Genomic DNA, 27,424 nt, shown 5'->3' with positions numbered 1-27,424 from the left:
ACGGATGTCATCTTAATAAAGAAATTAAAAGGTACATCTTTTCATGAGAAACCACGTAAATTCCTGACCTGTCGCAGAAAATAGTTCTCTAATTGGTTTTGTGTGGTGGTGCAGCAGAGTCATTTTCCCTAGATGTCACACCAGCGAAGCACCACTGTACATCATTGTCAACAACTAGTGAAATCTCCCTAATAAGAGGGGGAGTATGTAATGTGGTCATCCTCATAAAATAAAAAGTTGGTTCATATTCCGCTTTCCAATGAATGTTTTCAGCTTGACCTTCTACTTCTAAAAAATTCTATTGAAGAGCAAACCAAGCATGGAAAGTGAAAGCTTATAATTATGGAAATTCTCTTTAAAAATCCAAATTTATCTCGTATTTGCTGACAAGGCATTTCTAAATCTAAATACTCAAATAGTTGTTCTGAATTCCCATGGATGTTGCCTCTGTATGGCACCAAATATCTGAGATGAAAACATCAAAATTCAATTTATAGTGATCCAGATGTCAAACTTTTGTATATAAGACATCAGGATGAATGATTTAGGGTTTTTTGTATTTACTGATGGACTTTGCATCATGTATCTCCACTTTCCTAAAAGAAGTAATTTGGAAAGAAGTAAAAAGCCTGCTGAATTAATAAAAGATCGTATGCGGGTTATATAGGAATGCTAGAATTAATATCTTAGAACCCAGTCAGCTCTGAAAAGCAAGAGGATAAAATTATTGGCAAAGAAGATACAAAAAATTTTGACCCCATTTCAAATTTACTGCTCAAAAAGATGATTATATATGTTAGGTGTTATGTATAATACTACATATTATATATATTTACATTTTTTTGCAGAAGTGAGCCCCATTTTGACATTTCTATTTTAGACAAATGCAAACTCTGAAATTCTTTAAATCAATATTTCATATCAACTACTGACAGCATTCTTTTCTCTTTTGAAAACATGGCAGTGGATATTGTTTCTACCTTGTGATCTTGGTAAACTAGGCAACTTGCCTATCGACACTTGGTATTCATTTACATAAAATCACACTGGAGCAAAAGTTAATTTCGCTCCAAGAATACATGGCCTTCAGAATAACTTTTCAGATTTCCTTTGTTAAGAAATTTAAATTCATTTTATGAATGTATATGTGTTTTCCTAACTGTCTGATTAAAGATTACAAAGAAACTCTGGTTTTGCATCTCACATTAGCAGATGGTGGACAGATGGTTTAAATTAATATTAATTTTGGAAAACTTAGCTTAAATTGTTTATACTGAAGATTAAAAGTTGGAAAGCCAACTAACATCTCCAGGGTTATTAGTACTTCCAAACCCACTTGAAAAGTAAAATCCAGAAAATCAAAACGTCTACTTTTAAAGCAATCCACATCTTAGAAAGATAGTTAATAAAACACAATGCCTTGCGGTTGAAGAAATTAAAATAAAAATGAGAAAGAGAAAATGGAGATCCTGGAGTATAAAGAGCCTTGAAGAGTGAGAATTTTATCTACAAATTAATTGATTTTAACTAATCAGTAATGATTTTTGAAAAGAACCTATATGCAATAACTGCTCATTTAAAAAAAAAACTATTAATAATTGGCTGCTAACTGGAGCCAGTTTTCCACATTTAGCTTTTGTTTCTTTTAGTTGAAATGAATCTCATAGTTCTTCCCATATCCTTATCCCAGAGGGAGAGAGAGAAAGGAATGTATGTGTATTTGTAACAAACTGTAGACAAAAACTCTCACACGCACACAGCCTTTTACTTCAGTAGGCCAATGGCCAGTAGCTCATGCTGTCTTGGCTGAATATAATTTTATCTTTCTGCTTAGATTTTAATGAATGTAGAAAATTAGTAGGAAAAACTCAAAATATTCCCTAAAAATTCCCTAAAACATTCATATTCATTCATATTCCCTAAAAATTGTGTTTTACAAACTGAACCTTTTATACATTCCCTGAATTTTAGTGGCTAATTTAAAATAACCCTAAAGATATTTAGCAAAATCTTCTCATTTGGTGAAAGGAGGAAAGTATGAATCACCACCTGTGAAAATACAGAGCTTTGCCTAAAATTATATCTTTTGCAAAATGAGAGAATTCACTCTTTTTTTTTTTTTCAATTATTTGTCAGGCAGATGCTGGCAATTTTATTTAATTAAGATGCTATGGTAAAGCAGGTGTCATAAAATATGCTCCAATCCAGTTGAGTCCTTTTTGCTCTCCCTGAGGGGAAAAAATCCAGTTTACTTTATACTTGCAGCTTTGGGGTCTGACCAAAATGAATAGCCACTTCTAGCTTTACCCTCATTCCTAGATTGGCCCATCTTATTAAATAAATCAAGGAGAAATATGGTGAATAAAATTCAAGACATATGATTTATTTTTAGAAAAAATATAGCACATGTACATGAATGTATATTAAAAGCTTAAATTATGTTTTAAAATTGTAAAACAAAAACACATTTATACCGTTTCAAGAATTAGGTTGAAAATTATTCAAAACTTTATTCTAAATTCTGTACCACGTTCAACTTAATTTCTATAATGCAGTTTGAGTTACCAATAAATAACAATTGAGACGCTGCTGGTCTGATAAAGTACACTAATATACACGCATACACACAGAGAGGAATAATAAAGTGAAGAAGAAAGTGTGAATGGTCCTACAAACTGTCATGTCTATTAATTGTTTTCTAGAGGGCAATAAATAGGCATGGCAGTTTGTAGGATCATCAAAACTTCATGTGTGTTCTTGGGAAAGAAAGATTTATTAAATGCCATTATTAAATACTATGTGCAGAAGTCTTAAAACAGCTCTCTAGTGGGAAGAAATCAACACTGTGTGAGGAAAAGAACATGCATGGGGAGTGACTTCTTGGGAGCCGGTGAGAGCTGGGAACTCTCCAAGGTTCTGAGAATTTTGAGAGCCCTACCAAAGTAGGACTACGCTCCTCACTGTGCTGCCTTAAATCCCTTCAGGCCCCTGTCAAAAATAAAGACTCAGAGGTCCCACATCTCAACCGCATGAATCAGAATCAGGCAGGAATCTGTATTTTTAATCAGTACTCTATGTCTTTTAATTGCGTAAGTTTGGACAACACTGATCTATGAAAAGACCAAATGTCGTCACATCAACGAACACTTGCTGATAGGTAACTCTGGGCAGACCAAAGTGGATTTCACTTTCTGCTTCCCTTACCTTGTGTTCACACCTCTTCAAGAATTATTTCTTTACATCTTTTTATCTTAAGAGGAAAGAGATCCAAACAAGTATCTGAATCTCAATAAATGTTGAATGGAGGGATGAATGCATAAGTGGATAGGTTCTTGTTTGGAATCCTGTTTAGTCACAAATCAGTAGGTCACTTTGGACATGTTACTAAGTCTCCATGAACCACTATTTTCTCATCTATAAAAAAGAAAATGCTGGCACTTGTGATTTGGTATTAGTGTCACACTAAACATTAGTTTGTGAGTATCTGCCTCATACCACATCTTCATTTGTCTGAGTTAAAATTATCGTATCCAATCAAAGCTAAGATGATATCAGGTATGAAATGGCTTTCTATAAAGTGTAAATAATAACTTTGATATGTTTTTTTGTTTGATGTTTGTTTTGTGTTTGTATTCTTAGGGAAAATATGAGAAATGTTTAAGTCAAGGGATTCTGAGGATATTTCAGGGGTAGTTTAAATATTTGGTTATTTAGTTAAAGTAACACGGTATCTTTTTAAAAGCCATTCAGAACATAAGAATATTTAAGTTTCTCCCACTTATCTTCCATTTTTAACAAAAACATATGGGGGATCTCTGAACAAAATGGATTTTTATTAAACTTTGCATCTCTCTACATGTTAGTTATTAAGGTCTTTATAATATTGATTAAAATATTTTCAAAGTTCAGGTATTTTGTTTGTTTTGCTCCCAACTGAACTCATATTCTCATTTATTTCTTTCAGGAAAGTATATCACATTTATCCTGGATCCTTTTCAGTACCAGTTAGTAATGAAAAGTCACAAATTAAGCTTTCGAGTTTTCACTAATAAACTATTAAAGAAAGCATTTTCCATCGAAAAGTTGGCAAACAATGATGACATGAATGATGATCTTCATGGCTGCTATCATCTTTTACGAGGGACAGCTTTAGATATACTCACAGAAAACATGATGCAGAATTTAAAACAAGTTTTCGAACTCCAACTATTAAAAACCAAAACTTGGAACACAGCATACCTGTTGACATTCTGCAGCTCGGTAATATTTGAGATCACGTTCACAACCATATATGGACAATCTCTTGCTGGCAATAGGAGAAAATTTATTACTGAGCTAAGAGATGATTTCTTAAAATTTGATGACAAATTCCCGTATTTAATATCAGACATACCGATAGAGCTTCTAGGAAATGTCAAATCTATTAGAAAGAAACTTATAAAACTCTTGACATCAGAACACTTAGTTAAGACACAAGGATGGTCAGAAGTTGTTCAAATGAGGCAAGATATCCTGGAGAAATACTATACACTTGAGGACTTTGAAATAGGAGGTAAGAAACTTCTGAATGATTACTTGTCTAAAATAAAACAATTTACAATAGACCTTTGAAATAAAAAGACAAAATGGTGACCTTGAAAATTTTTATGCTCTTTCTAATTGGCTAATGATAAAATGTTTTACTCTGAAACAACCCTCTGTGATAATTGATTTTTTTCTTTCTTTCTTTTTTTTTTTTTTTTTTTTTTTTTGCTGAGGTGGTAAAACAAGATACTTAATGGGGATAATGAGAAAGAGTATAACTAAGCTGCATTTACTCCTCTTATCTCATCTCCCACCTCCCCACCCCCCACACGCACATTACATTTTAAACTATTCTCATTAAGCAGAAAATTAGACTTCAGAAGCCTATTGGTCCTCATTAGCATGCACTGATCCTTGGCTGGGTCTGTGTCCTAACATCTTTTAATTAGCACACTGCAAATCTAATCAGTGTAATAAACGCTATTAATCTTCCTTTTCACTTATTTTCTCCCAGCACATCATTTAGGCTTTCTCTGGGCTTCTGTGACAAACACTATTCCAACTATGTTCTGGGCGATGTATTACCTCCTCCAGCACCCAGAAGCTATGGCAGTGCTGCGTGACGAAATTGACCATTTGCTGCAGTCAACAGGTCAAAAGAAAGGGTCTGGATTTCCCATGCACCTCACCAGAGAACAATTGGACAGCCTGGTCTACCTAGGTAATTTATTTTTATCTGTTATGAAGAAAAGAAGGTACCTCTCTGCAAACTCAGTTTATCACTCAAAGCTGTTTACCAAGAGGTGGAGGACACAGCTGCCTAATTGACATAATAACACCCATTTACATCAATTATAAATTATGTAGTTTATAACTGTAGATACTCTCATTACATGTAAACATTAAGGCCTAGGTAATTAACTATGCAAGGTAAGCAAAAGGCTAACCCAAAGCTTTGCAATTATTTGGAAAAAAAAGTTTATGCCTATTAAGTCATTTGATTCTGAGCATCTGTTGGTGTGCTAACGCTTTCCAAACACTGCTACACTATCTTAGCAAGAAAGGTATTTGGGGATTGAAAAAGGAAGTATTTCAGAACGGCGACTTGTATACAAGATGCATTTATTCTTACCTAAGATGGTGTCTACATTTTCAGGCAGAGGTTAGGATGTTTTATACAGCTTGAAGTGTATGATTCTCAAAAATGTAGTAAAAGTGATTTCCACTGGAACTTCTTGATTTGAATATACTTGGGAGGAGAAAAGGAAGAAGGTAGAAAAGAAAGGGAGACAGGGAGGAAAAGAAGAAGCACCAGCTACTGATTACTCCATGTGAAATGTCAATATTTTATAAAATATTCACTGACTCATGAAGTATGCATGGTCATTATTTCAAATATATTTGAGGTCAGGAGCGACTCAGTTATTTTTCTACTTCTACATAGACCTGTACACCAGCAACAGTACGTGAGCTTTTGATGACAGTGGATTGCATTCTCTTTTACTGGTTTCGATGAGACACTTTGTATCTTTATGTGAACAAACTTTAACTCCCTAATTTAAATTCCATGTTAATAAGTTATTTTCTGTCCCTTCTGTGTTGATATTTTCTCCTGTGGTATCCTTTACTATACAATAATCCAAGACCCTTTGGATGCATGTAAGAGTAAGTCTTTATATATCTTTGTTGCTTCACTCCTCTGATAACGTAGATAAGTATTTTAGCCTATGTTGGTCTCAATTGTTATCTTTTAAGTGTGTTCCAGGTTCTTTGATGGGAACTTCTGGGAGCAGAGGACTTACAGATCTTGAGTAGTGTTGACTATTGGCGACATTAAAAAAAAAAGTCCATGTGTTCCAGAGAATGTTCCCATTGTGCAGGCTAAGACCTATCAGAGGCAATAGCAGGAAGTTTATCTTGTCCAGACAGGTGGTTAAGCTTGCTTAATCGGTTGGGATACATGTGTCATCTTCTAGGTTTTTTCGGTTTTTTGTTTGTTTGTTTGTTTGTTTTTTAGCATAAGTTAGCAAAGACATTTTATATTTGCTTGGTGAAAGAAAATAATCCCAACATTATTAAAATACAAATATTATTTTGGTTTTCTTTGCAGAATTATTTGTGAACAAATCCAAAAAATTTGCATAAAATTCTGGGCAGTAACCTTCACATGGATACACAGTATTTTCAGGGTAGAAGATTCAGAGTTCTATGAAAATCAAGGTTGCTTTCCCATGTATTCAAGTTATTTCAGTTGTATTTTATGAACCAGGTAATGCATACTGGGAAGTAAAGTAAATAAACTTAAAGGAATATGTGTTTGTATTCTGTACACAGTTATTACTTTTAAAAATTTAGTTGAAATTCACCAACTTCTTACTCTCAGTATCTTGTGGAAAGAAAAGATCATTTTAAAATGATGGTATTAAAGCAGAAATGTTTAAATTTATTTGATCAGAAGAAATGGCAAGTTCCAGACCTACACTTTGTGTCCATTTAAGTCCGTAGCTAGAGTTAGAGATTTTCCTGCTCGGAGCCCTCATAAATTTATGGCCCCTGTATCATCAACAGAGCAACAGTCACGATCCCATGAGACTGTAGATCTACCTGGATAAAGGCAGCACCTTCAGCAATCTAGAAAAGGTGGACGTCTGTTCATTGTGACCTTGGTTACCAGCAGAGGCCAGTGTTGTTCATTACGAGAACTTAATCCTCTAGAAAATAATGTGCATTTTTTCCTTATATGAGATAGACAGTTTTATGCAGATTGAAACAAATTTTTATATGAAACAATTACACAACAGGTGACCTCTGCATCTCATCATAGTTCAATTGTGAATAATCTTCTATATCAGAAGAGTATGTACTCTTTGTACAAAGGGAAGATTTACAGGATTAAAAATTTACTGTGTACGCCCATGGTATGGGTGTATGTGTTACCCTTTTTTCATGTCCCTAAAGACAGAGGTCTATGTAGTTATTCTAAGTACATTTCTTTATAAAGAAAGAGATCTTGAATTTTTAGTATTATAAGGAAAAAGATCACAAGGATGAAATGAATGCCACTTTTTTTTTTTTTTAACTAGTAAGAAGTTTTTAACCAGGAAGAAGAAAAGAGATTTTTTTTTTAACAAAGATTTTGCATGTCAGCCTACATTGATTATAAAGTAAGGTTGAAAGGGAAGTTAGAATGCCATAGAAATGAGTGCTTTATTCCTGACCAGAAATGATTTCTCTTTTTTAGAGTGATTATAGAAGACAGAGTCCAATGGGGCATAGGTTTATCGTGGTACGAATACTTGTGCATATATTGTTGACATTTGTGCCTCCGTCCTGTAGGCCTTGCATGTATCAAATTTCCTCTGACATCAATATACACTTAATATCAGCAAAAGTTAAAATATGTAACATAGATTGGGCTTTTAAGTCCCAAGCCTGTTTAAGTAATTCAAAGCAATCATGTGTTTTAAGAGGTTGTGAGGGATTTATGCTTTTTCCCCTTGGCTCTTGAAAATCTTTCTTTAAAACCATTCTAAACTTTTCTTTTAGATAAAGAAAAACACAACTTCCTATTTTTGTATGTTTATGTACCTTATTATAAGGACTATGCTTATCATGACCTTACTACAATTTTATATCTCTCAATGTTTAATAAAGGTCTCTACAACAAAATTTAAATATAATTTTTAAAATAAGTTACTAACTACAGTTGGCTCAGATAAGTGTCAGTGGGGGCCAAAATCTCCGTAGGAAAAGTTGTTGTTTGAACGAAGTTTGAGAAAACCTGAGAGAAAAGTAAGAATTATTCTGTTTTCCCAGAAAGAAAAACCTGGAATGGAGGTAGGATTTAGAAATATAGATTTCCAAGACAGGAAAAGCAAAAGGAGAAAAGACAAGTCCAAGAGAAGGTAAGATAAAAGAGAATGCAAGGAGAGGAAGCTCTCGAAATTGGAATATTGACAAATGGCTAACAAAGAATCTCACTGAATACTATTTCTGACTTCCACGTTTACCTAGATAATACATAACTTAAAAAGTATGGGTTCAATAAATGTCATCTCTTGCTATCACCAAAACAATCCTGACTCTTAGTGCCCTGCAATACGTACACTGTGTTCTTCATTTTCAGTTATTTGTGAACCAAGCTGGTTGCAAATTCAAGTCTATGCCATCACACAGGCATGCTCTTTCTGTGCATCACACATGAAAAAAATAAACCTGCTTTAAGTAAGAAGAATGTAAGTTGAAGTAGATCGTAACTTCTGCGCTGAATAACTCAGGCGAGTTGCAGGCACCTAATTTTTGTTCAATTACATATCCTCAAAATGAGAAAAGTCACACACATGGCGGTCGTGAGGGATATTGGAACAAAAGGAGGTGCTATAAAACCAAAACTCAGCAGAATTTGCACTACTCTCTTGCAAGGAGATCGTCTATTATAAAATTTAGCCTTAGAATAATAAGCCTGCAGTGATTCTCCAACAAAATCCTATCAAAAATTGCTAAGCCCATTGTTTGTAAGTTGTGAGGAGAAAGAAAGAGAAAAAAATGATTAGTTTGGAAAGATAAAGATCCTTGAATAACAAATGATGAGTATTAGATATAATCAATATTAAGATATTAATGACTGCAAAATCTTAAGACAATTTTATGGACTCAAACATTATTTCATATGATCTTCACCAAAATCCTGGGGGGCTGGGGCAGCCATTATTTTGCATGATTTTTACAGATGAGAAAAATATCAGAATGCTGAATAACTTGCATGGGGGTAAAGGGTTTTCTTGTCCACTCATGCTTCTCTCCTGGACATGTCTGAGAGCAGAATCCTTAGAGTCAGTTTTCATTGTCTGAGCTGAGATGGGGGGAGGGATTCTTTGTATCCTGATTCAGCAAAGCCAGCCATGATATGCACATGTATGAGATCAGATGACTTGAACAAGATGATCATACAGTTAACTATATTTTTAATTTCCAGATGACACAGTGTGAATGACAGTATTAACAACTATTTCATTATGTGGCAGGCACTGTGCTACCTGCTTTACATATATTAGCTTATTTAACCCTCAAGTATTATTATCTTCACTTAATTATTACATAACAAGATTCAGAAAGATTAGTTAACCAAGTCAAGTCATGAAGCCACATTGTGGCAGAACTGGAAATTGATGGCCAGTCTAACTCAAAAGCTAATCCATAAATACTGTCATGTTAAGGAGCAAATGCTCCAGAACTACACCAGAGACCTTGACCACTATTTTACAAGGATAGGGATCACTAATTCTCAGATACAGTTGAGTTTGAGGGTAAGGATGGGGCTCGAGGTTCACATCAGAATCTTGTCAGTGGTTTTATTTTTTTTCCAAATTTTTTTTTTAAAGATTTCATTTATCTTGTCGGTGTTTTTAAATAAAAATAAATTTTTCATTTTAGAATAGGTTTAGATTTACAGAAAAATTATAATGATGATAGAGTTCCTATATCCCCCCTACACACACACACACACACACACACACACACACACATAGTTATCCTTATCATTAACATCACAATTGTGGGCATTATATTGAAAAAGTTCATTCAATATTAAAAATAATTGTATATTTGAAAAATCATACGGGGCTGGATGGCTCAGTCAGTTAAGCATCCAACTCTTGATTTCAGCTCAGGTCATGATCTCAGAGTCTTGAGATCAAGCCCCACATCTGGCTCCACACTCAGTGGAGAGTCTATTTGAGATTCTTTCCCTCTGCCCCAGCTCCTGCTGGCAACTGTGCATGCTCTCTCTCTCTTTCAAATGAATAAATTAATTTTTTAAGAAAGAAAAATCATGCATAATTTGGACAATAAATTGAATGAAATCCTCTCTTCCAATGGGTATATTCAGGAGGTATAAATTCTTTGTTTAGAAACTTCTCTCTGGAGAAGGAGGAAGAGGTATCTTTCACAAAGGGGTTACACCAGAGATGAGACAGTGAGATTTTTCTAGGTAAGAAAGCATTAGTCAAAAAGTGAAAAAGAGCAGTTGGACGTGTATCAGATTTTCAGTTCAGCACTGAGCTAAAAGGATTAGATGACACAATGATTACTGGAAACAGGACTTGAGAGGGGAACAATGAGAAGGCAAAGAATTGGACTTAGGTCAAGCATCAATTGCCTAAGAATAAATAGGATGAGGAAATGTGTGGCTTAGCAGAGAAGGGTTTAAAACAGTGGTTCTTATCCTTGATTACTCACTGGGATCAACTCGGGAGCTTTAAAAACTACTCATATCTGGTTGCACCTCCAGAGGTTCTGATTTCATTGGTTTGGGGTGCAGGCTGATGGCTTTAAAAGCTCCCCCAGGTGATTCTAATTTGCAACCAAGGTTCAAAACCACTAATTTAAAGGTTTAGTTAATCCATTGATCTGGAATGGAGCTTTTTTTTTTTAAAAAACCATTTCCGGTGATTCTAATGGGCAGCCAGGGCTGATAACCTCTGGAATATCAGAAAGCTTAAGACAAGTCAGTGGCCATATGATTTCAAAAATCTGTTGTCCCTCTGCTTCCAACAAAACATTAAAAGAAGTCTGATATACAGGGTAAAGAAAGTAGTTCCTCTCTACATTTCTAATTAAAATACTACACCCACTTCTGCCGCCTTTTAAGAGGCAAGTTGGCTAATTGAATTCAGCCAGGATGTCAAAAGACTGAAGGCCACGTTGTCTCTGACATACAATTTTAAAATGTCATGATAGGGATACCTGGGTGGCTCAGTGGGTTAAGCGGCTGCCTTTGGATCAGGTCATGATCACAGGGTCCTGGGATAGAACCCACATCAGGCTCCGCACTCAGCGCCGAGTCTGCTTCTCCCTCTGCCTCTGTGATCCCTCTCCCTCTGTGATTGTTCTTGCTCTTTCTAAAATACATAAAATCTTTAAAAAAAAATGTTAAAAATAAAAATGTCATGACAGTTGTCTTTAAATTTTTTTAAAGGACTGTCACGTGGAAGAGGGATTAGAATTTTTTTTTCCCTTTTCATCTTTTCAAAACAGTAGAAATTAAAAGGAGGAAATTTCAGCTCAGTATGAAAAATAACTTTCTGCTAAATGTACATTCTGAATGCCATCTTTAGAGAGGTATCTAGTGAGAAATTGCGCAGAATCCTCTCTAGGATCTTGTGGCTCATTCCTGTCTTTATGCACCTCCCAACTCGGAACTACCCAGATTACAGTGTCCACAAAGGCTAAGTCCATTTGCTGTGTTTTCTTTTTTTTCACCAGTAGCAGTGATCCAGTGCCCTGAACAGAGTAGGGTCTTAATAAACATTTTTTTTTTAAGATTTTTAAATTTATTTGACAGAGAGACAGTAAGAGAGGGAATTCAAGCAGGAGGAGTGGGAGAGGGAGAAGCAAGCTTGCCACTGAGCGGGGAGCCCAATGTGGGGCTTGATCTCAGGACCCTGGAACCATGACCTGAGCCAAAGGCAAACACTTAAGGACTGAGCCACCCAGGCGCTCCAATAAATGTTTATTAAACATATGAATGTTGAATTTACTTTTCTAGAGGAAACCAAATGTTGTGTCTGCAATGCAGAGTGCAAGTAGACTTCTGTACCAATTCAGATTTACTCTCAATTTTATTTAAAACACAGTTGTTGAGCTAAGAACTAGTTATTGGCTTTAAGTTATCTGATTATTATAATTGATTTTTTAAAAAGATATATTTATTTATTTATTTATTTGTGTGTGAGAGAGAGAGAGAGAGAGAGAGCACATGCAGGGGAAGGGGCAGAGAGAAAATCTCAAACAGACTCCCCACTGAGTGGGGACCCTCCCCCCGAGCATGAGGTCAGTCCTACCACGCTGCGATCATGACATGACCCCAACCAAAGCCAAGAGTCAGGTGCTCAACCCACTGAGCCACCCAGCATCCGTGATTATTATAATATCTAACTGATCTTCTCACCTGTCTTAAAGACAGTTATGTAAAAATGCCCCCACACACCTGGATCCTCACTCCATTTCTTCACACCTTCTAGAGAGCTGCCCGCATATCCTCCTCGCCCCCCTCCTCATCCACCTTTGTAAGACCGCCCAAGCGTTCAGCCCCAGTGGACCGCGGCGTGGCCTGGCTGTCCATTTCACTCCAGCCATCACTGCGATCCACGGATCACCATGGCTAATCAGATGGTATGACAGTCTGCACCAGTCATTAAGATGACCCAAATTAACAGCCTGGCCATGTCACAGTACATTCATTCCACATACACAGACATGGCCTAAGTGTGAGGCAGAAACTTGGATGTGCTTATTTGTGTTTGCGTTGTTACATGCATTATTGATTGTCATGAGCTGCTTCAACGCTTTAAATCTGCAAATGAGAATCATCTGTCAATTATTACAGCCAGAATGGAGATCTGAGGGCAAGAGAGAAAGTGTACATGCCTTTTCCTACCAGCATATCCTTTCATTTGCAATTTTCCTTCACAGTTACGTGGTAAAACATCTTAGCTCAAAACATTCCCCAGCTTTTTGCTTAGAAGGGATACTTAATGAGAATATTTTTAGATCCAGAGAAGAAAAACAGATCCCTCCTAGCCAGGTGAAGGAGCTAGTTCAGGCCCTGAATTGTAAGTTCATCGTGGGAATGCTATAATCCAATTTTCTACTGTATACCAGTTAGTAAAGCTCAGCTCTTAATAAAACACAGGCAGCCTTATCTTAATCGCAATCGCAATTGCTGGCACCTTGTGGTGCCTGGTGTAAATTATCCCCAAAATATTTGCATTCTCGATAGCCATTTCTCTACAATGCTTTAATAAGTAGAGGGTCCTATTACCTGCTAAATGTTAGTATAAATTAACAATCCATTATGCACAATAAGTTTTATAAAACATTTACAGATAGAGATCATGTTTAATTAAAATTAACTTGCATATGAAAGCCAAGTGCACTAATGATCACAATGACCTTTTATTACCTACAGTCCCTTGTTTTGGCTGGATGATTGACAGCTTGCTGTTTGGCTACCATGTTGAATTTCAGCTGACAAGACTTTTCATTTTAACTCAATTTGCCCGCCTATCACAAGCTGGTGGCAGGCCAGACCCAAGTCACCCAGCTTTGCCTCAGCAGCTTGCTCTACTTCTCATTAGTACGCATTTATTCAGTGGAAATTGGAAGACAAATGCTTGAAGGCATGTGAACTAAGTATAGCAAATTAGGTTTAAAGACTGAATATTTATAAGTATATGGAAAGTTTTTTTTTTTTTTTTTTTAATTCTAGAGCGAATTGAGAACTGAGTGCTAGCTTTGGTATAAAAGAAATGAAGATAGCAGGGGGAAGGAAGATTCTAAGAATAACAATACTATAAGCTTTTTCTTTCCATTTTGGAAATATGTAAAATCTCTCTGACAACACCTTATCAACTACCAACCTGGCCTCTCTTTCGTGGAGTGCTTGCACAATGAAGTTTAACACCTCGTGTGTGAGAAGGGGGGAAAAAATGAGGGTCATGTTCATTTGTTGCTTGGTTATCCCTTGGTATGTTTTAAATTGCCTTGTTTGTTCGGCACTAGCACAGAAACAGATGTTGCTCTACCGTGCAGGATAATTTACTGTACCTCCTGGTGCAGCATGGAAGTCCTCCCAGGGCCCAGCTGGTCTGTCAGTGGCACTGGCTGGTGTCTGCTCAACTATGACAACTACAAGTAGAGGCTGCAATTTTTTTTATTGTGCAGTTGTCATTCTTCTCAGCATAGAGCTCTGCCCGCGTTCTTACTGGGGCTGGTGGAAAAGCTGCTGGCTTTTGTGTCTGTTCTGTTGTAACGCAGAGCCACGGAAGCTCCCCTCTCCATTGTTGATAATAATGCAACTCATTACTTTTGTCATCTAATGATCATCGGCGTGATCGCTCAGAGCGAGAGCCAACCTCGCCTTGCACACATAACTGGTACTGGAAGGTAAAACAGATTTGTCATTTACGATCTGACCGCTAAGCCCCACTTTGTGCTCCATTATTGTGATTAACTTCTGCATAAGAGATGCTTGCCCAATTGTCATTTGCGATCCCGCAGTGGGCGCAAGCTGCCCTGCTTCCCCCGAGCCCCGCCGGCCAATCGGATGGGACTGTGTTGTTCGGACTGGTAAATGCCTGCCCTGTCGCAGAGCCACCCCACAGTGATTTCGCTTTTGTCTCTCTTCTTCCCACACCCCTACTGGACTTGAGGGAACGGCATCGCTACATATGTCAGCTACCGTTTCACACCACAAGCGAAAATGCTGCGGTCCCACTGTTGACCCAACAGAGCCAGCAGTCATACGTGGGAAACCGACCCTCGCTTTGCACCACAGAGATGTTGGTCACCGGTGTCCTGCCAGCTGAGATCCGTCGTGTCAATTGCTTGTGGCTATCTGCAGTGGAGTCCACGTTCCAAAACCGAAGTTCTTTTCTGGCCTCATCACCAACAAGCCGATTTGACTCTGCCTGATTATAATAACGAAGGCAGTCCAAAAGAATATGCACAGCCTCACTATACGTCACATTGAATCACCACACCGGCCACACAGAGCGGACCGCAGCCTCATTTCTTTAGACAAACGCATGCTAAGGGGGAAGTGTCCCGGGAGAAGGCACCCAAAGCTACTCGTGCAAGCTGGGCGTAGATTTACATTTTAGTGGAATAGCATTTATTTTTCTTTTTTGGCTGATGCAAGCCCTCACTGACCAGTGCCCTGCTCTACTCTAATAACTGAGCATGCTATGTTTCCGAGCTTTGCTGAACACTAAGAGATTGGGGTGTGTGTGTGTGTGTGTGTGTGTGAGAGAGAGAGAGAGACAGAGAGAGAGATTCTAAATTGCAAGCCATAAACACAACCATTTGTTACCATGTGAAAGGGGGGAAGCTCTCAATTTGGAGCTCTTTTTCACGTTGCTGATTAGAAAGAATCAAGCTTTATATTCTAGGACCCATTCAGGCTGGTGAAAACATAGTCAGTTTTGATTATGAAGGCAGAGATGCAGACCTAGACAGGAGCTACATGCTGATATGCATGCTATCAGAATGATTTATGCAAATTATGCATATTATTCCCAAAGGAATTCCTCCTCAAACTGCCAGGATAAATTGCCGGAAATTAGCCATAAAATCTGTCGTGCTAGGAGCAAAAGGTGAAGGCCACTGGGAAAGCAAGGACATTCAGCTTCTGGAATCTTCCAGGTTATGATGGTGGCTGTTATTTTCCCTGGATGCTGAGGAAAAGATGGTTTTCTTCTGAATCCCATGCAAGTCTTATCTCTTTGAAATTTTTCCAACAAATGCTGACCCACATTTTATTTACAGCTAGCAAAAAAGAAATTAAGTGTTAAGCCACCGCAGAAAGCACTACTACAATTACTTTACTATTAACTGCCTAAGTGATTATGAAATGCTTGAGCCTGGCTTTAAAGATGTAGCTGTTCCGAAGGGTGGAGAAAAAACCCACCAGCAGTGTTCTTCGGCTGGGAGATGGTTTTAATGTCCAATGGATATACCTATCAAACAGCATTTCTTTCTTGCCAACCTTTCCTTCCTACAAAAACCCTAGCTACTGACTTTCTGCCCAAGTACAGCACCATAGGCTTCTGTCTGTGATGGGCCAAGTCCCAGCTGTCTCCCCCACCTCCTCCTTGCTATGATGATCCAAGACCACCATGACTCCCCCTTGGTGTTCAATGGATCTGATTAAGAAAGGGTTCCCTTTTCAATCAAAGCTATTGGTAATGAGCTTAATGGCAAACTGAGAGCAATGTTCAGGAGCAGTCATATTTTAATAAGCTGTTGCTTGCTTGTGTCCTTCAGAAAGCACCGTTCTCGAGGTTTTACGACTATGCTCATTTTCAAGCATCATTCGTTTTGTTCAAGAGGACTTGACTCTACATTCAGAGACGCAGGACTACTGTTTGCGGAAGGGGGACTTGGTAGCCATCTTTCCTCCAGCCATACATTATGACCCGGAGGTCTTTGAGGCTCCAGAGGTAAACAAGCATCAAGCGGTCGTGGCTCTTTCTTAGATAGCTGTGAGAACATTCCTCTTCTTCACACTATTTTTCCATAGCTTCCTTTTGCCACCTTGTTCCAGGAGGAATTTGAGACAGATTGATGGCTTATGTCTTGCCTTCCAGTGGGAAAATTTTCCTACTTACTGAAGTGTTTCCTAAGGATCTTTTTCCTACTTACCAAAGTGTTTCCTAAGGATCTCTCTCCAAAGGTTTTGTGGTCTGTAAATAGAAATAGAATGATGAGACTGGATGCTGACTTCTTCAAATGAAAGGCATTGTACCTTGGCCATCATTAGCTTTAGGCCAAAAATAGGTTGTGCTTGGCAGAGAATTGTTGAAAACCATGGAGGGCTAGCTATTGGTGGGTGGCTCAGAGAATAAAGAAGGATGACTGTTTTGCTAAGTGTTTCTAGAATGGGGTTGACTGTCCCCAGATCAAACGGCATCATTGCCATACTTAAGCCCATATATTTTTTCACCACTTACCACAGGTATATGCCCCTTTTTGATCAGTCAGAATGGCATTATGAACCCTAGATTGTAAAGCTGCTGCTCCCGGGTGAAGCTCTGAGGGTAATTGTGTCATCTCCTTGTATTTTTTTCTGAAGCTGGAGTTAATGAATATCAAAGACTGGAAATTAATCCACCCTGGCTCATCCCTTAATACCACTTCAGAGGTTCACCACCTGCATGCAAATTGAATGCAGTCATAGTCTGCCTGAGTGTCTCATGAAGTAGTGTTGTTGCTATAGTGGTTTTTGCATAGAAAACGCTATTTTTCAAAGGTAAACTCCATTGCTCTTTTTGAGCAGTTCATAGCAGGATCACTTTTAAAGCATTTCTAAGTCAGATGGTTTGCAGCCAGGCTAGATTAAAATAGTGTTGAATTTTGGAAATTAATAAGAAGAGGAGAAACTCCAAATGCAATGAGATAACTTACATCTATTGCACCAGCAAAGGCAAATTTTTTCAAGTGAGAAGAAAAGTATACTTATGGCTCCTCTGTGTTTCAGAAGAAGAGACGTTATATGTAGGTGACAGCAAATCAGAAGTAGGGTATTAGTGAGTGCATGAAAATTCTGTGGACAACTGGCTTTATCTCCACATTTGTAAATATAAAAAAAAAATTCCACGCATAGATATTCAATAAATGGGACAGATAATAACTAATATTTAAAAAATATCTAAAATTTTAACTTTTATTTTTATCTATAATTTTTTAAATTTAACTTCTATTTATTATTTACATTATGTGACTACTCCATTACTCATTAAGTTCATCATTCATATCATGATGGCAAAATCAACATTAAAATTATCAGCAATACATGTTATCAGTTATCAAGTTATCAATACAATACATGTTTACTAAATTATCGCTATTTTTGCAGTACTGTTCTTTGGTCCCCAAAATTAACTAGGTAATTTTTTTGTCAACATTGTCTTCTTGAAATTAGTTGTGGAATGGTGATAATTATCAGCACAGAAAAATATGGCATGGTTCAGAACCATTTTTATATGATTTGGCAAGGACTTACATAATCATTCATTCTATAAACATTTACTGAGTACCTACTGCTATCAGGCAGATAGCTTTATTCTTGTGATTTTTATCAATGTAGAATGACAATAAGTAGATGCCATAGATGCTCACAGAACAGATGCCCATCTGAAACCACCATCCCTTGACAGTAAAAAAGAGAAGGAAATCCTGGGAAATTCTGTCCTGGGCCATCTGTCCCTGAGAGCATTGATCCAGAAGCTCTTCAGAGGCTCATATTCTCCACTGCCTATGTTTTGTGCCCTATAGATCTTGAATGGGAAGACCAGGCCTTAGATACAGAAAACAGACAGTAGCTCTAAGTCCAGAAATTTGAGGAAGACTAGCTCCAAATGTAAGTATAGGCCTTCTTTGAAGACACAGAGACTGAAGAACCTTCACAGAACACAATGAGGCATGATTTCAGGATGTTCAAGCCCAAGAGACTCTAGAATATCACATTCCAAAAAGAGCCCATGGTCTTCCTTTACAAACCTCTCTATTCCTCGAATTTTCCTTCTTGTCCACTCAAGAGGTTCCAGATTACTCCACAAGAATCACCCTTCATCACTCTTCTTTGGCAGTATTCCTGATTCCCACCTCGTTCCTCAGAGAATTGGCCATTGCCAACTCTGTGTCCTGTTGGACCTATGTTACACTGCAAAGCACCTGCTGCTTTCCAATTACTTGTTTGTTTGTCTGTGGTCCCATATGCTGAAAGCCCCAGAAGGGGTAAGACCACATCACTCACTGTCTTCTCTGCATTCTCAGTGCCCAGCACAGGAGGCTGTCCACAAGGCAAATAAATAAGGCGTTGCTGGAAGGGATGAATGCTCTGAAAGTGAAAATACACTTCAATTAGAATTTTAAATTACCACCAATATTGCATATTCAAATATGTACTGGGCCTAACTAGAATAAATGGATGAAATGGCTTGCGTATAAATGTAGCAATACTATCAGGAGTGGTAAAAACTACGGGGAAAGGAGAGCCCAGAGCTATCTAAGTAAGACCATTTGGTTACTTATGAATTAGCCTTTAGCTCTTAAAAGCATGTAGGCCTAGCATGGCTGAGTCATTAAAAAAAAAAAAAACCTCAGAAAACAGATTTTGGGGTAAACTTCAGGATTTTTAAAGGTTTGGGAAAATAATGTTTAAAAACACAACAATGGGCTAAACAAAAAGTGTTTGAGGACCTAACTGGGTCTATAAGCTATCAACACGTAACTTCTGTGTAAAGAATTATTCTTTTTCTGAATATCGGGTGCTTAGTTTATTGTGATATTAGCCACTTAGGTGGCTCTTGCCTACATCGGAAGTAAATTGGCAGCTAAAATTGAAGACAATGAGAGAGAGCGCAGGAAACACCCTTCTCAGTTTTCCTTTCCCTCTTTTTTTTTTTTTTTTTTTTTTGGTCTAAATGCTATTCAAAAAAGCCTAGATAATTTAACTAGGAATAGATAGCTTTTGAAATTTTTCTGAAGCCTTCCTCAAATTTACATCTATTATTAGCCAGAATTCAAGCATCTGGCGCTCAAATAATCAGTAAATGGTGATGATTTCCTTTCTGCCAAAATGCAGCATCTCGACCTGGAGCTATGGAGAGGAGTAAACCTGTTGGTTGGTTTTTCTGTGACCAGACATGTTAAGGTACAAAGGGAAGCCTGGAAACACCACGGAGCCGTAGGGAAGAAACAGCAAACTTTTAAGGTGGTAACGCTTTAACACAGCCAAGTAGCCTCCTAAAGTAAGGACACAGGGAAACAAGAAAGTAATTACAAAGCCATTGGAGCGGAGCGCTCCCAAAAGCTCTGAAAGTGAAAGACCTTATTTGACCTCGTGCGAGTCTGCCCTATCTAACTTCTCAGCCGTGTAGGGATTCTAAAATGATAAAACGAATTTGAAAGCCCTTGAATAAATTCTAAATCACTATTAAAAACTGTTGTAGCAATATTATTCTGATTATTGTCACTGATCTTACAAATATGCTCATCATAACAAATGAGGAAATACTCTAATTTTTTGTCTGTACCTCAAATTGGAAGAGATAATGCCACCAGTATTCTTCAAGGAAACAAATATATACTGAGCATCTGTTATCCAGAAAGCATTTTGATGGGCATAATGGCGGGGGCGGAGGGCACAGACATTTAAAAGACCCTTGTCTTTAAGAGCTTAGAGTTTAGGGAATTGGTCTTATCACAGGGCTGTGTCCTCAGAGCTAAGCGCTTTTTGTTGAGAGGGTTTCTGCCACACTAGTAAATTGGCCTTCATACTCATTTTGTTGGAACCATCAGTGTGGTGGTAAAATGGCCCTCTGAGAAGCCCTGATTTTGTCAAATTTTTGTGGCTTAAATATCCCACGTGGCTGATTTCATGTGACTACTGTGAAAACTCTAAACGTAGAGTTGGGCACACTCTCTCGTGCTAGTACAAATGAATTGGAACTTAAGTCATGCAGATAGAAAGGAACCCTGTCATCTTGCTCCCAGGAGCGCTGATTGTGTACCCAAAGGCAAGAGCGCTGCCCCTTAGGCGTCCACTCAAAACACTTGACAGTTCTTATTTTAAGAAGTCCGTATATTCTCTAATCTGAATTCCTACATGCCAAATGATAATTGAGTGAATCCAAACCCTGATTAAATTGTATGTCACCTACCTCAGCAAGACTAGGTTTTAATGCCTTTTTAACTTCAATGTTGTCATACTACAGGAAGTGCTCAAAACAAATCTCTTAAACTGAACTAAAGACAGTATTCGGAGCACACAAATTAGGGTGTTCAATCCTCCTCAGTCACTTGTACCAAAACTCTTTTCTATCCAGAAAATTGTATCATGTATCCAATCTTGATTTCTCATGCTAAATATTATACCATTCTCTATTTATGAATGCTGAATATTCATCCATGCTTCATTCTCTACATGTTTATTTACTCATTCAATATCTGTGTTTTCTCCAGAAGCCTGAAGATTGCTTTTAAAATATACTTTATTGTCATGTATTTATGCATTAATTCAACAAATGTATATGGAACCTCTACTATGTACATAGCACTATGTTGGGTGCTTTGAAAATACAGAGATAAATAAGACAATGTGACAACTCCAATCTCCTGGGATTTCTTGGCTCTGCCATCTCCTGGGGGTTTAGCTCCCTCTTCAACCTGGAGGCCATTGCTGTTGCAGGCACCAGACTCACAAATAACTAGGTCCAGAGGAGAAGGGATTAAGCATTTTTTTGTTTGTTTTTCTTTCTTCACAAGAAAGGAACTTCTATCAGATGTCGTCACAGATGTTTCGTCTGTAGCAGTGACGAGATTGGGTCATATACCCTATCCTCAATCAGTCAGAGGCCAGGGCAGCGTGATTCCTGTGGTGGGTGCCTAGACAAATCTCAGCAGAGGAAAGATGTTCAGAAGTCAACCACGAGAATTATGAGAGGGGTGATGTGGAATTACAGTGTCATGCCCTTTCTTTCATGAATTCTCTATTCTCATCCACTTACTATTATGGCATTTAATTGACCGCTTTTAGTTTTGAAGTGCTGAGCTGTGAGGGTGACTGCAAAGAGTTTATGTCAACATGACGAGTCCTGCATTTAAATTGTTCCAAATGAATGTGTGCATCTTGAGCTCCTAACACTTTATTCTATGTCACTATGACCCTAGAATCTTACAGGTGAGACTACCATACCCCTTATCTTTTTGGCAAAAACCAAACCATCTCCCTAGCCTCTGCCACAGGCCTGTGCTAATATTGGTTTCTGCTCTGGCTCTGCATGCCCTGACTATGGAAAACGAACTGAAAATAAATTTTGACTCAAAAAATATATTTATGCCCATGTGCCCTTTGAGCTTGATGTAGTAACAGAGCAAAAGAAGTTGGCCTTTCCTCTGCTTGTTTCTTAATATAAACAACTAAGTAGGAATTTCTAAGACGTTTACTATAAGGAAATGGAATCAAAGCTGGTGCAAACCAGAGGAGAGACATTGCTGAATGAGTAGAAATTTGAGGGAATTGACTGTGAACACTACCTGGAGGTCACAGGGTTGCGGGGGCGCGTCATGCATTTATCCCACTGACCTCTCAGAGAGCAGCACAGTCACTTTCACAAAGAAGAACAAGGCAGCCATGAAACAAAGCAGTTGTTGGCTTATTTATGAAATCGGGACACTATGAAGTCAAACCCAAGTCAAGTTTTCATTTTGTACTTCCTGGCTTAAAGAGTGTGGCTATAGTGAGATCTTTTCCCAACAAATCATTTCATGAGTTAGTTAACGTGAACTGACTGGGCTATGTGAGGAGCTCCTGTGGAGTACTCTATCCTCAGATTGGCCAGCGAGCAGGAGGAAGGAGCAGTCCTACACTCAGGCAAGCAGGCTTGGGCCCCAGTCATGGAAAAGGTCATGAAGAGAGAGTACCATATTGTACTCTATCTCCAGTAATACAGCGCATGTCAACAGAGTGTCCTTGTTCATCACTACCGGAAGCACGGATGTTTTTAGTTTAGCACTAGTTAGATCCTATTCAGATACATCCCAGAACTGTCTGTGGGGAAGAAAATTACTTGTGTTCTAACGTGGATTAATTGGGCCTTAATGATTACACCAACTTGCAAGTTGGGGGGGAATGGAAACCACCCAAAGTGTGCCTTCCAAGCTTGCATATTTATCAAAATAGGTGCCTAGGTAAAAGAAGACAAGACCAGTACCTTTAAAGGAAATTATTTCAATGGCTTTCATATTGAGTGGGAAAATTAGGTCATCTTTGACGGATTTGGAACCTGTCTGCCAATTGTAAGGTTTTCACTATAACATGAAATGCTTTCAGTCTGACCTGCTTCTTTGCCTCTGACTTCATGTAGTTCATACCAAACTTGTGTGCTGAGCAGATCTAATGCTAATGAGCACCACGTATAGGAAATACTTGGTCATTTTCATGCATGCCACGTGCATTAATTTAATCAATGGCTTAATTCACCATGGGCTGAAATAAGGTCACTCAGTTTCTTCACAGAAACTCAAGTGAGAGTAAATTAATGCCAGGCTAAACACCCTGGATAAACCAGTCCCATAATTTTCTGTAACAAGTAATGTAACTTATTTATGAAAACGTATCGGAAATACCTGCCACCCTACAGTTAACCCAAAAGGAGTCCATTGTAATAGCACCATGGAGAAATTCAGTACAACATCAAAAAACAAGCAAGATGGGTTTTGTGGTTTAGTTCCTCTCTAGGGCTTCATGTGAATTTCAAATTTCATTTTATGTCTGTTTAACCCAATCATAAGCACTGAATCTTAGGTTGAAGTCCTCATCCATCAGGAACTGACTGGCAAGGAGTAGAAAAGGCATATTAGGCAGCTCCTGGGGCCAAAGACATTCATAACAATGGTGGCCATGCCCTTCCCTTCTACCCAACGTCTGTCCACCAAGAAGGACCATCTTAGGGAACAAAACTAAAGAGACTACCTCTTCACTTAGGAAACAGCGTAAGAGAGAGGTGCAAATTAGGAAGAAGAGTCATATAGGTATGTGCTTTTCATGATGATAAGGGAGAAGTCATTTCCTAGTAGCATTTGAGGTTTTTTGAAAGTTCATCCATAGGGGCGCCTGGGTGGCTCAGTGGGTTAAGCCTCTGCCTTCGGCTCAGGTCATGATCTCAGGTTCCTGGGATCAAGCCCCGCTTCGGGCTCTCTGCTCAGCAGGGAGCCTGCTTCCCCCTCTCTCTCTGCCTGCCTCTCTGCCTACTTGTGATCTCTATCTCTCTCTCTCTGTCAAATAAATAAATAAAATCTTAAAAAAAAAAAAAGAACATCCATAATTTGCACCTAGTCAAGCTTTACTCTCTGGCATTTGCAGAATTAAAAGGAGCCTTTTTAGATGGGCAGAGAGAATGGGCCACGTTGTGGACCTGACCTCCAACTATTTCATGTAAATTTTGCACTTTAACACTCCTTGTCTCTTCTCTGCAGGAGTTTAGATTCGATCGTTTTGTAGAAGACGGTAAAAAGAAAACTGCCTTTTTCAAAAACGGGAAGAAGCTGAAGTATTACCTGCTGCCATTTGGATTTGGAGCCAGCAAGTGTCCAGGCCGATTTTTGGCAATTGTTGAAGTAAAGCAGTTGTTGGTTATACTTTTAACTTACTTTGATTTAGAAATAATTGATGATAAACCTATGGAAGCAAACTACAGTCGACTTTTATTTGGCATTCAGCATCCGGCTTCTGATGTTTTATTCAGGTACAAAGTAAAATCTTAGAGAAGCAAAAAAAGAAAGAAAAGAAATGTATCCAAACTAATCTAAATGTCCATGGCTCATCTATTTTTTTTTGAATTTCTGCAAATATAATTGCTTTGTTTGTTTGTTTTAAAAAGTGCAAATTTATATTTGATCGGCGATCAGTCCCGTTCGTACCTGGTCACAAAACCCATCATAAACTAAAATAGGATGTTGACATGAAAATAGACATCAAAATCAGCATAATGATAAAATAGCTTTTTTATGTTTTTCTACATATTGTGATGTTCTCTCGTCATGGTAAATGTACCACAATAAATTTGGCTCCGTGGCATTTTTTTTTTTAAGTCACTCAGATTCTTCTCTAATACATAAAATCACACTTTATGTACTAGTGGAAATTTGTGCTGAAAATGGACACAGTCTAACAAATTCCAAATTCTCAGAGAAGAAGGAAATTAAATTTTCATGAGATAAACTGGATGAAAATGTTCCCTTCAAGTGTAATATCAATAATGTCTATACCGCCTGGGTACGTTTGCCTTAAATGAGTTTTGCAGTAGATTAAATGCTCCAACTTCACTTCAATATTTAATCATCCATAAGTGTTCTTTATTATTTTGTATACTAAGGCTCAATGCAACAAAATTTCTTGTTATGTAAGACCATTCATGTTGAGTTAGATACTGAGAAGATTTAATGTATAAGAACACACAAAACCTATTACATATTCAACATTTGCCTGAGACCTTGGTATTTGGTTTGTTGTTAAGAGCAAATGTTAAAATCATGACAGGATTGATGGTAGCACTTGGTTTTAGTGTAAACTCTGAGGATTATGCCAGTATTGCAGTGAACTCTTTCCTAAATGCTTCCATTTATATAAACTGAGAAATCAGATCACAGTATTTGTTCTTGACACATCACCTTTCGGACTTGGAGTTGATCTGTATTCTTTGGAGTTACACCATTATGGAATGCAGTATAATTTTAAATCCCACAGTGCAGCATGGTGTCCATAACTCAGAGCTTTCTAATTTCAATTGACCAGGTGATTATTTGGCATCTGACCTAAATGATGCCGCTGTACTTAAACAGGAAAAGCAGGTAATAAAATTCAGTTAATTTGCATGGCGTGGATTGGAACTTCTACTATTTCAGTGTTGCGCTACTGTTTTTTAAAAAGGATATTGATTTTTAAGGTAACATTATAAAATTCTTACAATACTTACTAATCAATAGACACTCTAGGATTTATAGTCTCCTTCTTGAAGTACATGCTCTAAATAGTTCTTAGTGGGGCTCTGCTAGCTAAGCTCTGCTCTAGTTGATCGGAGATGTCTTTATTTTTGCCTCGTTCTTGACAGTTGATTTTGCTGTGTGCACAAATCTATTTCCTCCCAGCCCTCTGAAGATACTGCATGTTCTTATGGCTTCCATCATTGCTGTGAAGAGGTTAGCCGTTACTTTAATTATTCAGAAGGCAGTCTGCCTCTTCTCTCTGATCGGGTTAACGTGTTCTTTTTGTCTTTGATGTTCTTAGTCTCAGTTTCTCACTCTTGCATGTCACAGTGCCTCTTGAGTCTGAGAATGTGTGTCTTTCATCGGGTAGGAAGTATTCTTAGCCATAATCTTGGAGTAATACCTCTCCCAGACTCTATTAGATCCTCTCTCTCTACACTCCATGTTGTTTGACCTTTCCTCCCCATTTTTTCTACCTCTATTTTATATTCTAGGTCATCTGTTTAGATCTCACTGTCAGTTTTGTCTCTACACCGTGTACCTGATCTGCTCTTTATCTCATCCATGGAGTTTGTTTCTTTTTATTTAACTTCATAGCATTGAGTAATCATGCTCCTTATACTTCTTAGTTTATGGTACACAGTTATGATTTGTCCCCTCTGCCTTTATCTACTCATTCTATCTTATCCCTAACCGTCACTGCTATACTCCTCCCTGTCATAGGCAAACATTCAATGTGTCTGATATTTGTCTTTTCATAAGTATATAGTTTTATAGAACATAGTACCTGTGTGCATGTTAATTTACATAAATGAATTTTCTATATAAGAGATCCTTCTTAATTTTCTTATTAAACTCTATGTTTTTAAAGATATATTTGTATTACTTTATATATATGTATACACACACACACACACATACATATATATTTAATCTGTTGCTTCTAACTGCTATGCCATAACATGCATCCACCATGTTTTAAATCTCTTCATCCTGTGATAGAAACTATAACCATCAGATACTTAATTGGGGGTAGAGGCCAAAGCAGGAACAAAAAATCCTCCCACGGCTGTGTCTACCATCTTCTACTCTGGGCTGCTACCCCTGTAGTGCGTGTACACACGTGCATGCACACACACACACACACACACACACACACACACAGTCCGTGACTGCCTGCATTCTCTCTGAGATGTTCTAGATTTGTTTTGTTCTCTCCTCAGGTCCTTATGACCCTCTCCCTTCTGTGGGTTGATTTTGAGCCAGGGTGCCAGCTGCCAACTTGTCAGCTTTCAGTTTTTCTGATCCCACTGAATGTGCTAAGTTCAATGATTACATTTTCAATTTAAGAACACTCTTTTGTTCTTCCTATCTGGTCTTTTTTTTTTTTTTTTTTTTAAGATTTTATTTATTAAGAGAGAAAGAGAGAGCACAAGCAATGGGGAGAGAGAGAATCAGGCTCCCAGCCGAGCCCAAAGCCCGACATGGGGCTGGCCCCCAGGATCCTGGGACCATGACCTGAGTTGAAGGCAGACACTTAACCAACTGAGCCACCCGTGTGCCCACTGCCTGGTCATTTTTTAAAAAATATTTTATTCATTTATTTTTTTGTCAGAGACAGAGAGAACACAAGCAGGCAGAGTGGCAGGCAGAGGCAGAGAGAGAAGCAGGCTTCCTGCTGAGCAAGGAGCCCCATGCGGGACTCCATTCTAGGACCCTGGGATCATGACCTGAGCCAAAGACAGCAGCTTAACCGACTGAGCCACCCAGGCATCCTGCCTGGTCATTTTTGAAGTCTTTTTTTTTTTTTTTAAGATTTTATTTATTTATTTGACAGAGAGATCACAAGTAA

The 27,424-nt window shown here is 38.0% G+C and overlaps 1 protein-coding gene across 2 annotated transcripts in view; it reads left to right on the top strand.

The window, feature by feature from the left end:
- LOC116574727 (cytochrome P450 7B1) overlaps positions 1–24,429 on the top strand; it is a 164,966-nt gene extending 140,537 nt beyond the window's left edge. For both annotated transcript variants that reach the window (XM_032315478.1, XM_032315479.1), the window contains exons 3-6: positions 3,965–4,552; positions 5,039–5,245; positions 16,348–16,523; positions 24,064–24,429. In XM_032315478.1, coding sequence (XP_032171369.1) covers positions 3,965–4,552; positions 5,039–5,245; positions 16,348–16,523; positions 24,064–24,351 — 1,259 coding nt within the window. In that variant the 3' untranslated portion in view covers positions 24,352–24,429. The remainder of the gene's footprint in view (positions 1–3,964; positions 4,553–5,038; positions 5,246–16,347; positions 16,524–24,063) is intronic.
- Positions 24,430–27,424: the final 2,995 nt, after the last annotated feature.

This window comes from Mustela erminea, chromosome 16 (genome assembly GCF_009829155.1).
Source record: "Mustela erminea isolate mMusErm1 chromosome 16, mMusErm1.Pri, whole genome shotgun sequence".
Taxonomy (NCBI): Eukaryota; Metazoa; Chordata; class Mammalia; order Carnivora; family Mustelidae; genus Mustela; species Mustela erminea.
This window is presented reverse-complemented; position numbering and strand designations above follow the sequence as displayed.